At 34.8% G+C, this 12493-nt stretch overlaps 1 protein-coding gene across 14 annotated transcripts in view; it reads right to left on the reverse strand.

The window, feature by feature from the left end:
• The window catches only part of LOC107218639 (multidrug resistance protein homolog 49), a 99144-nt gene that overhangs the window by 25600 nt on the left and 61051 nt on the right, over positions 1–12493 (reverse strand). For 9 of the 14 annotated variants that reach the window (XR_001525574.2, XM_015656569.2, XM_046738087.1 and 6 more), the window contains 3 exons: positions 7908–8044; positions 2129–2198; positions 245–326 (listed from right to left, as the gene is read on the reverse strand). Coding sequence is in view for 13 of the 14 variants with exons in the window: in XM_015656569.2 (XP_015512055.1) it covers positions 245–326; positions 2129–2198; positions 7908–8022 (267 nt within the window). In the remaining variant the exon portion in view is untranslated. The remainder of the gene's footprint in view (positions 1–244; positions 327–2128; positions 2199–7907; positions 8045–12493) is intronic. The other 5 variants (XM_046738131.1, XM_046738136.1, XM_046738151.1 and 2 more) reach the window with 1 other exon arrangement.

The raw sequence follows: 12493 nt of genomic DNA on the forward strand, positions 1-12493 counted from the left end.
TGACATGTTGTTGAAATGTATCCAGACATCGCTAGAATATATTTTCATCCGTGAATATGAAACTTTATTTTCTAGAAGTGGTTATACTTTGCTGAAATAAAAATTTGGGAAAAGATCAATAATTCTTCAATTACGAAATTCTATCATTATTGTACTGTGCACGAATATTATTGAATTATTGACACGCAAAAGTTATTAGTAAAATACAGTGAGCGGCAAATTATTTGTGACCAGATCTACTTACAAGCCTATAATAAGGTACTGGTGGTAGACTTGGCTGAGGAGCTGGCTTTTCCTCCTCTTTCTTCTGTGGAGGAACAAATTCACTGTGGACAGAAAATATGTTTGGTTACTGAGACACCTACAGATAATATCAAGATATATTGAGTATGATTACTTAAAAAATTTTAAGCTATTTTTCCCAGAATTGCGAACAAGCATACAGAGTTGACGATTCTCTTTTTCAAAAAAACAAATTAGGGATTTCTTGATTCTGACCCGTCCTGTTAGAATCCAAAATAATTATTTACTGTATTTCTTTAGCGGTAGTCATAAACGTATGTAAAATCTGTAAAGTTTTCCAAAAGAGTCATCAAGAGGGATTAAATTTGAAAATGTAGTTTAGTCGAAGAAATTTTCCAAATTTTTTTGTTCGAACGTTTGATGACTACTGGAAGTGCACAGTTCCATTTTAGTTTTTTGTTCCAATTTTTTATTCAATCCGTACAGTCAAAATCCTGAAACAACGTGGATATCTAACAATTTGATTTTCACTTTTGAGTGTACTGGTTCAGGCACTTTGACCTTTACAAAGAAGTTGGAATTCACCTGAGGATCCAAGTTTTCATTATATTCAACCATTATGTACGTGTTGAAGTAAGCTCAGCAATCTTAATCTCAAATTGAATTATTGTATATTCTTCACAAATATGATACCAGAAATAATGCGCATAATGGATTGTTTTTTTTCGATCAATATTCAAAAATATTAAAGTAAGGAGAAAACACAAAACGATCCACGTAGTTGAGTGTCAAAAAATTTTCTTATTGTGTTCGTAATATTTGAATATAAGGTAAAACTAAACACAATTAAAGCAGATTATAGGTTCATCCACACAATGTGTTCCAATTTGGTTTTTAGATCAAGCGACAAAAAAAGTGTAGCTAAAGTCGCAAAGAATGTTGAAAATATACTATTTCTAATACTTTGTGTGAAATTTTTTGTCATTGATTAGGAATACATGGTGAAAATGTGATTATAATGAATCTCACAATTAATGAAAAATTCGTCATGTTTTTGTTAAAAATCCACGAAGCAACTAATTCGTCATTTATAGTACTTTTCAAACAACCTTTCGTTGCACAATAAATTTTAGTAGCAATTGCCAGAATATTTTCATTATTCCAGTCTAGAACCCGAAACGTAGGCACAATGTTTGCGTGAATAGCGTTGAGTTCGGTGAAACCAGTATATTTTGTCCACGACGGTACTCTCGATTTAGAATCGTTTTCTGGCATTGCGATAGTACTTCAAGACGGAACGCACCTGCCAAACATATGTCAAAGTAATCGTCACAATTCCGCGCAATTCTGGGAAAGGTAAATATGCAGACGTATACCCCTCTTAAGGTCATGTAGTACTCCTCCCTTTACCTACCGAGCAAGCTTACCTTTTTTTCTTCTTCTATATTAAATAAACAAACGAACAGAAAGGGTTCAAATTTTGAATTTTCGAAATTTAAGCAAAACCGAACCCTTTCCGTTTTTTTTTTTTTTTTTGTGTTATTTAACAAAGGAAGACAAAGGGTGAGATTGCTCGGTCGGTAAAGGTAGGATTACTACATGACCTTAAACCACACGCAAGAGCTCGGCCGAATTGCATTCTGAACTCAATTTCTTTTCAATCCTAATCGGATAAATCGACCCTATTCGGGATCTATGAATTTTTCGTTCCTTTGCTCCCTTTTTGTCGTCTAAAATGTGAATAATGTAACTTGTGGATTCTCATCGTTATCGCCTCTGGAAGATTTTCAGTCGAGTTTCTTTCCCGGATAGGGATTACCCATCCATTCACGTCCAAAACCTTCTTATTGTCATCTAAATTAATTTTCTCAATAATATGCCGTACATTGGTTCGCCATTTTCTTGCAGCATGTACTCAGTCTCCTGATTATCCTTCTCCTTGTCGACCTGCGTGTCTGTAATGAAACACAACTTTCCGTACTCACTCACCCATATCAAAACTGATAAAACATAAGTATAACCACAACCAATCAAGATTTTTGTAATACTATTATTGGAAAAAACAATTAACCCGTAAAATTTCAACAATAATCATGTAATAATATGAAGACACAGACTTTCTTAAGGATAAATTATAGTATATTTATAGCATAATCCACAGTATTGATCGAAAAGTTTAGCTAGCCATATAGACTTATAGTAATCGCCGAAATAAAGAAATGCATAAATTCGTAAAATACATGTTTTGAAAAGATTCCACAGTCCTAATTTTTATGTAAGCTGATATTCATCCGCTATTTTTCGTTATATCAATGGTAGATTTCGATCGTAATCGCAATTGCCGATGAAGAAGAACGACGCAAAATATATCAGATAAGCAGAAAGGCGATTGGCGAAAATCCTAATGGTGCTTGGATAGGAAAAAAGGTGACGTACGTCTTTGCCTCACGCCGTAGCGTGGCGAAAGATTTTGGTCTTGGGATATAAATCAAATTGATGGCCAGGTGGATTAACCCTTGACAAATGGTTCCATTGCTTATTCCTTCACCGTGAAATTACTATTCAATGCGCTTAGAGTAATAATAATATCTGGCGAAGGCGAATATTTCGTTTTCCAAAGTAACTAAACAAAATTTATGACAGCCGTAATTATTGTAACTCTGATCAATTCACCCAGCAAACACGTATAGTTTCGGTCCGTACGGTCCAGATATATTACATTATGTAACAAAGTTTTCACGTATGACATGGCACACGAAATTTGATCAAGAGATATCTAACGATATACAGGGTGTCCCAATTTAAAAGACGCATTACGTTTTTATCCTAACTAATGGTTCAGTTGGAAAATGTATCTTAGAAACGTTTTATGATTCCATGATTCCATTAAAATAAAAAACTGGTCCATCTTCCAAAACATTACCGGTTATGATGCTGGACCACTTGAATTTTTTTTTTTCTTAATGTTCCCATCAGAACCATACAACTTTTGTAGGACACATTTTCCAATTGAACCATTAGGTTGGCTGAAAACGGACGACGCCTTTTAAATTGGGACACTTTTTATGTTATACCAAAAGAATGAATTCATTTGCTAATGATACACTATAGTTTAAGAGGTATCAAACAATTATATGAGATTAGTTTATTTTATGTCACAAATGAACGCAGAATGTTTTTTTTTTTATTTTTCGTATGAGTCGTTCCCGAATTCCCGGAAGAATTTTGTACGTCTCCGCCATCATTTTGGTTCTAATTTTTTTCGTAAATAGTAAGTATCACAAAATACAACTGCTACTGCTTTCAAAATTTTTTGACTCTTAATTTCGTGAAAATCATGGATCATGGATTTTTCGAATAATCAAAATCAAGCCATTTTGTTCGTAATTTTCAGCGCCCCTTTTATACGTAACGAAAAATGAAGCTTAGTTATCCCTGCGTAAAAAGTCCTCAGGATTCTGAAAAAATATAAATTTTGAATTTTGACGTCAAGAAACCTTGGAAAATTGGCTTCAAAGTACAAAAAGTTGTTTTTTATCGCTCTACTTTTATCCCAATTAGATCTTTTGTTTTTTATTCGAAATTCTTTACAACAAAATATGGCTTTTCCAAATTGGGCAGTAGATGGGTTTTCGATGAAACAAAAACATGAATGATCTACGTATTATAAGCACTAAAAATTGGAAGAAGAATTACAAGAATTCGATTATTTAAAAATAGATGCTATGGTTCTGAAAAAAGACAAATCAAAAAAAAAACTGAAAAACAGGATTCACAGTAGTTTGTAATATGGACTATTTAATCTCAAAATTAAAATCAAATTGGTGGAAGTAAGGTAGAAACATGTTCGGAGACTTTGGAAAATGACCCACCATATGCATGTCAAACAAAATTTAGTCCCGAAAAATTGTCATCGTGATTACAAATTTTTATAATACTGCAGTTTATGTTTATCAACCTTGACCAATTCATCGAATTCTTTTCGAAACGGTATTTATATTCCGCAACGTCCATATATCCGTAATTCAACAAAAGAACCACATTTTTATTATGATGTACGTGTTTTCAAGTGCGAGTAAAACTGCTTAAACTGACAGTTGTAAAACATAACCTGAGATTGATGCAGCCCGGTTGCTTTCGCAAGAAATAAATAACTGCAGGTTGATCGAGATAATTCCATCATAACATACATTAGCATACAATGAACTATAATTTGTTATAGCAACTACACAATTATTCCAGGCTGTCAAGTGTTTTCAATAAAAAGTGATCAAGAGTATCGATTAAGAAGTGACGTGTTACGCTAAATTTTTTTCAGAAAATACCAAACTCACATTCACCAAAAAATCATTCTTCATTATGTTCGAATTGATCGTGTTGTATGTTCGATGTAAATTTTCAGTTGCCGGTGCAAATACTGTTGCAAAAGTACAACAGTCTCTCAGCAACTTTGATACAAGTGCTACAGATTGCACATGATAAGTAGTATAAAGAACAAAGGTTGTCATTCGAGTCGTAATCTGATTGATGTTTTATCAGCAAAAATTGTTTTAATGAATCATTTTTATACAATTAAAACTGACATGTACAGACAGTGCAAACTTTCATACTTTTCGGTTGAATGTCAAAAGGCATTCGGGGCGGGATTGAAATTACGAGTTTGGAGTTCTGAAAGGGCCAAATTCTGAATTTCTTGGTGATAAAACTTGAATCAAAGAATGCAAACTTCCGAAGGGACAAAATTCCGAAAGAACAATATGCCGAAAGGGCATAATTCTGACAAGTCAAAGTTCCGAAAACGCGGAAATGAGAAAAAATCCCTAACATCGAAATTCCGAATGGTCGAAGATTTTCCAATCCGTGAATTTCTGACATGGGAAAAGTTCGCACGATTCGGACCTATCTTTGTTTTTCATTTTCGATGTATGTAAGATCGGAATCCTGGTCATTCTGATTTTCGGTTTTTTTTGATTTTTCACACCCACTCGTTGAGTAAACTATGCTGTGTAAGGATTTTTTAATTTTCGAAACTCCAATTCTCGGAATCTTTCGTTTCGAAACTTTGAGCCCTTGGGTTTAAGACCATTCGAAACTTGGTCGTTTCTTAAAGGTTTGATTTCTTTACTTCGAGTTTCGTCACCCAAATAATTCGGAATAAGGCGCTTCGGGAATTTTTCAAATTCGGAACTTCAACTCTGCCCCAAGTATTCATAGAATACTTTCTTTCATGGATTCTAGAAAGAAAAATCCAGTATCTAGTTTTAACTCGTATAACGTGATGCCACCAGAAACCTATAGCTAGTTTTTTTTTCCATACAACGCGCTAAGAATACCCAATTATAAAACGCCCGCCACTTCATAAACATAAAGCATTTCTGAACAAACTGTTGTGACTGATTCGGCGAAGCAACTTTGGAAGATTTACGCATCATGTTCCGGGTCAATAGATTATACAAAGGTTCAGTGCCAGAGTAGCCTGACCCACATTATCGATGAGGCTCACCTTAACTGTCCTAAGCCATTTAAAATGAGCCTTATCGGCAACGTGGGTTAGCCTACTCTGACACTGAACCCTTCATATATCCTCCAACTCAATCCCGATTAGCAAAATTTAACCCTTAACTTGCACACTTCACCACAATAACATGATTCGCACAATGGGATATTTGAGAGCCCAACCTCAGAGAATATTCCCTCCGCAGAAGTTGTTCATTATTTTGACTTGAAAAAATTCCTAGCCAATCGTTTAAAGTTGTTTCAAGATGATTTATAACTAATTTTAGTAAAACTCAATGTTGAAAATAAAATAATTGGAAAATCAGAAAAATGATTTAAAAAAAAAAAACATTTTCACGAAAAATTGTAGATTTTTCTCAAATCTCCTTGCTTGGAGCTGAAATTGTCGGTGGACACTCTTGAGATTAACATTCCAAGAAAAAAATTGTATAACAGTCGAGGCTTAAAAAATAAGTATTTATTTGAAAAGTTGAAAGGACGAATTTCAGCCAAGAAAGCATTAGTCATTTTTACAAATAATGTTTTTTTTTATGTAGAACATGTAACAGATTACAAACTAGACTGGAAAAGCATGGAAATGTATTTTTGGACAAAAATAGATTAACAAAAAATCGTCGTTAACTACCCATTAGCACAGCATCTAATGTAAGCGAAATAAGATTTGACATCATTTAAGAATGTCCAAAAACAAGCTCGACCCCTAAACACACAATACTGAACTTTTGACACATAAAAATAACAAAATTCGTCGAAAATGAAATTGATAAGCAATCACAAAAATAATTATAACCGGCACGCTGGGGTCTGTGACGAGCCTCATCCATTTCGACATACTTTGAACTAATGAGATATGGTGTCGCGAGCATCGTTTGCACGATATAAAGTAGTTTAAGTTGAAGATCAATTATTATCGGGGCTCGTCTCATATCCCATAAAGCCAACTAAGGATTAAGAAAGAATTAGAGAATTATTCCACTCAGATACATTGATATTGGGAAATGAGGACCAGACAGGCGTAACAAAAGTTTCTTCGACTTCTCACAACGTTGCAGTCGCCATTGAGGCCTAATCACAGTTTGAACATGGAAGCGCCATAATATGAAAAATAAAAGAGGAGCCATAAGATTTTTCCAAGACACGGCTTTTCAACATCATAGGGATTGATATCTACAAAAATATACCAACTGGAATCAATCTAAACGAAATGAGAACTACTTATTTTCACGATTACTGTTACTAGTGGAACTTTCGTATTTTTGTAAAACGATTTTAGTGTTGGTTATGTGTTTCCATAGAGGAATACGTAGTTCAGAATTATTCGATGATGAAAACTGTATGGTCTGTTTACACGAACTTTAGAATAAAATATGGTGCGTTTTTGGCTAACGGCACCACACCGAAAAATTCCACCAGCTACCCTGCCTGAAAAAGTTGCTGGGTGAGACAGAAATAACGTTATCACGTAGTATTAGAATTTGCGCAACTATAACCTTTGAAACTTGTGCGGTACGGCTGCCAAAAACCGTCATCATCCTTATTCGTAAATTGAGTATTTATTCATGGGTATGATTATTTTTTACAAATAACAGTGCATAAAAATAATGTTCCACTACGATCGCTCATTTCCAATATAGACTCTCTAGCTTCCAAATTATCAAACTGTTGTGCAGATAACGTGTGCAACGTAATTATACCATTCCAACAGACCATGTCGTACTACTTTTGGATACTACATCGTTATACATGAATATTCCCACAAAACTAGAACTTGTGGCTTTCGGAAAAAATTGTAGTCTCATAAAAGACACAATGGTGAATGAAAAGAACTTCCTCGAATCTGGAAAACCATTTTTCAGACTCTACCAATAAAATGACACACACGATAAGCAGATTTTTGGGGTATATAGCAATAGACTTTCCCATAGCCCAATTGTAGAGAATATCACAATGGACTGCATACAAATTTTTGAAGAAAATCAGAAACAGTGATGGCCCGACGTTGGTTGTATTGGCGTGGAATGCCCCATACACTTGAGCTCTTGCCTTACTTTTTACAGTACTGTAGCAGGTTGCGTAAATTGTACGACACGAAATGGCATGTAACAATAAGTTTATATTGAGGCTACTGAATATGAATACAAACTTACACCTCGAGGGGATTTTTTCCTGGCGGCGTGAGTTTAATTTGAGGGGTTCCATTTGCAAGTCCTGCTGCTGTCCCTCGCGAGGGTTCGAAGACCACTGGTAAATTCTCTGTGTCATTGCGCATTCTCAATTAGCAACTCTGAAACAAAAAGGAGAGGGCAAATTTGTAGTATGATGAAAAGACGAATGAAAAATTGCACAGCAAAAAATAATATCGGATGCATTGAAAAACTACAGTCGGTTACTGAAATTTTTTTTTATCGACCTTATCATGAAGATCGATAAACATAAGGATTATCTTTGTTGTTTTTCTTGCCCTGTGAAGCATCCGTAAATAGAAAGGTAAATAGAGGTATTTAAGTCGCATCGTGTCATTTAAGTCATCGTACGGGTTTTATGTAATACGAGCTATGACTTGCATAATTTTTTGGACATTCACCATTCGAAACCATTTGATAAATGAATTTTTCTTGTGTCCTGGAAATGTTATATTTTGAATGTCCTTGAATAACCTGAAAATGTCCTAGAAATATCTTGGAAATGTTCTCGAATTTTTTACAGATTTTTCACTAGACACCATGTTTATTTATGCAAGAAAAGCATTGAGGTTAGAGTCGCGTAACGTCAGATATGTTTGTGACTGCGCATGCGCGGAGTAGGTAAAAGACCACTTTCAACTCCTAGGAGTCACTTTAATATTATAGAAACGAGTACTTTGCTTACGTAAAATACGCATGAAAAGACGCGTAAAACATGCTTGCGTTATACAAAAGATTTAATTCACCAGACACGGTATTGGAAATGTTTTTTTAAGGGGTAACACCACTGTAAAAAATAAAGAAGAGTGCTTTTTGACCACTTTTTTCGGATGAAAGGAAAAGTAGTAAGATAATAATATTTAAGGAGGTTATTAAGCATTTATTTAAGTACAATACGAAAAATTCATATAAAAAAACATTCAAAAATGGTGACACTGGAGTCATTCTCGCGAGACATGTTGAATTCTGCGATACTGACGCAAATTTGAATCAAGAAAAGAAAACTAATCTACATATTTATAGCTAGAGAAATATATGAAGATTGTGAACGTGTTGATTTTTGTGTAATTAGCGATTATCAGAATAAAAATCTTCAATTTTCGACCAAAAAAGGGCACTTATTTGTTAATAAATAATGTTCAAATTAACTTATCGAAAATCCTCGATGTATTTCTGTAGCTTTTAATATGTAGATTATTTTTTTTTTTTTTTAGTTCATATTTACACCGGTTACACTGCATGCCGCTTGTCTCGCGAGAATGGCTCCAGTGTCAACATTTTTTAATATTCGTAGATGGCAATTTTTTGTATTATCCTTAAATATATAGTTAACAACTTCCTAAAATATTATTGTTGTACCATCTTTTCTGCCAATCCAAAAAAAAAAAAAAAAATGGAGCATCTTTTTAGGTTTAAAAGTCGTATAACTCCTTCATTCAGATCAATGTGCTTTCTCTTGATAATGAAAATTGTTGGTCTAGCCACTTCCTTTCGAACCAAACGGCATTCCATCTTTGGTGAAATCAAGAAATGGATTCCCTGTACGTACTGTTATTATTTTATTTACTCATTTCTAAATGGTACAATTCTGTTCTTTGATGTAACCAGTATCAACATATCAACCTCCTTCTTACTTGTACAGAGAAAAAAATTTCTGAGACCTTGATGAGAGACCCTGAGTATGACACTCTGATCAGGATCGATGTTTCAGGGAGAAAGGGGGTGGAAAAAAAATAACTCTGTACTTCAAAGTAAAGTACTTCAAGCAGCCGATTCGGAGAAATTGAATGTCAAAAATTCAAGTGGATTTGGTCCGCGCTTACGGAACTGACGTCCCGGCTTCAATTTGGGGCATGAATTTCTTTTTTTATGGCTTGTCTGGAAAGTTTCTTTGTTGGTGCCCGTGAAACATGCGTAACGTACCCCACTTTCGAAAAGCGCGGTAAAACGACGTTGGCGCATGCGCAGAACTAAAATGCTATATTTTACGTACTACTACGTGAGATTTCTTTGGTACATGCGCACTTTGAATAATTCCATTTTACACACTGTGTCTTGTTACCAAATCCCAAGTTTACGCGCTCTCGGTCACACTTTTCTTACTTCTGAATTCAGACTTCTCTTCAGAGGTGATGTAAAAATAGCGTGTGTCGGAGATATTAGAGTCATGTGATTACAGTAGGTACTCGCTTTGACACATGTTGCAAACTTCACACTCAGCGGAAATTGTCATCTCCTTAGACCTGTTACACAATATACTATTTCTGTTTATGCTTACATTTCCCCCTTCAATTGTCTTTCTTAAATTTCATGCAGTTACACCTCGCGCTACAAGTATCACCTCGAAAAACAGGTTGTTGAAGTTTTTATTCAAATTACACGTATCTAACATTTTATACGGTTACAGAGAGAAATGATTAGAAAAATCGAGGGTAACAAAAAAAAAGAAGAAAAATAAACAAATGGATAAAAATATTTCTCATACACGATGAACTTGCTGCAATCATTACGAAATGGATTCTCGTAACTTTTTTAATTTGAAGCTCAGGTTCATCTGATCTACTCGTAACCTGCTTACAGTCTATCCCGATCGCAACGTCACACTTGGAGAGTACTTTTTATGAGACCAGGCCGTTTTCCTTAAAATCAAAGAGTTGAAGAGTTACCACGAATGAAGTTTTGAAGCTCAATCACAGACGTAAATGATCGGACTATCTTAGATGGGATATGATGAGGTACATTTATTGCTAATGCAGTGTTGATCAGAATTAATGATTATAAAATATACTACGATTGATTTATTTTATTAGAGGAAGAGATTTCTCGGTACATGGGTCATAGTAGAAGGTCAGCAAATGAATAAGATGTCTATTGTTTATGACAAAATCATTAGAATCGAGAGAATATTTTATACAAGTAAGATTTCTTGAATAAAAAATATCATAGAAATTTGGGTGACAATTCTAAAACAGTAAAAATTGTGAGAATAAGACACTATCACAAAAAATGTATAAATTAGGTTACGCAGGCGAATCTGGCGATAAACAAAACGAGCTATCATGGCAATAATTTAAACAAGTTGGTTCGAGAAATATGAATAATGTGGCTCGCAGCCTCCGATGTTGAGATTAATTATATTCGCAACGATTTTTCGACGAATAATGAATACAATGAAACATAAAACGATCAAGGCTACTTACAATTCAACGAGATAGCTATTCAGTAATTCGACGTGACGAAATGGTGCGAAACGATGCGGAACGGAGCGGTAATTAATAATGACGGGAAGAAAGTATAACGACTGCCAAAAATGACGGTAAACTGCGGTGTTTTATAAAACTAGTTACCCCAGTTGGGCTCGATAAATTAAATAGTGTCAATAATGATGAATGGGATGCATTAACGTTATGAAAGTAAATATGATCAGCCGCGGATATACGGATGATCTAGTTCATTGTCTTATCATCTTGATCTGCTCACAGCTAAGCATATACAGCTAGGCGAAAAAGAGGAATACGTGGTCTTGTTAGAGCGAATAGAACTATACAAGAGAAAGTTAATCATAATTGTCAAATAAATCGAAAGCATCGTAAGGGTTGTCCTACAATTATCAGGTAATTCAATTGTTTTAACACATTTTTACATTTTGAAATGAACGTTTGAAATGTTTCGAAATGACAACTCGCGAAAATCTGGCAACAGTTCGGAATATTACAGGTATGTACGTTAGGGTGGCCCTTAAAAAAGTTATTTCCGAATTTCTATACTCCCAACGGCCCAAGCACTTCCATGTCGATCAAAAAAAAAAAAATCACAAAAAATTTACAGCCCTTACACACTTAACTAACGTGTGTAGTGTAAAAACTTTGGCCGCCGTGGGACAAACATTAGGATTTTTGTGATTTTTTTTGATCGATACGGAAGTGTTTAGGCCGTTGGGAGCATAGAAATTCGGAAATAACCTTTTTAAGGACCACCCTAGTGTACATAGAATGCGTCTTGTATGACATACCATGCGTGAATTAAGGAGGGCACTCCCTTCAGAGGCATCAAAAAATGCATTTTTTTGTGGCATAAATTTATAGTTTCAAGCTTATGGAATACCATGCAGTTAGTGATTTTGGACAATTTTAAAAATGACGCTCCGAGAGTGTAATGTGTGGATATGTATGACGAGGTATATATAACATGTGCGCGATACGTATTGACAATATACCGTATCATAGACATAAGATTGTAATCATTATTGTCATAACGAGCGACGTATAACGGGCGGGGAAATGTCTGACTCTCGCCTGAGACTCGGTCACGGCCGAGTGTACGCTCGTGTGTCTTACTTGAAATGTATACATACGTTAATACAGTAATTTACTACGTGTTATTTAATAACCCAATTATTTGACAGAGAGCCTTTGAACTCCGATCGGCAACGAATCGAGCGGCAAAAGAAGCACAGCTTTTTGGCGACAAAAGAGGTCCCTAAATCACGCAGAGAGCTGAAATGATTATATATACATTACTTACCCTGGAAATTAAATTATAAAAATCAC

This window comes from Neodiprion lecontei, chromosome 1 (genome assembly GCF_021901455.1).
Source record: "Neodiprion lecontei isolate iyNeoLeco1 chromosome 1, iyNeoLeco1.1, whole genome shotgun sequence".
Lineage (NCBI taxonomy): Eukaryota > Metazoa > Arthropoda > Insecta > Hymenoptera > Diprionidae > Neodiprion > Neodiprion lecontei.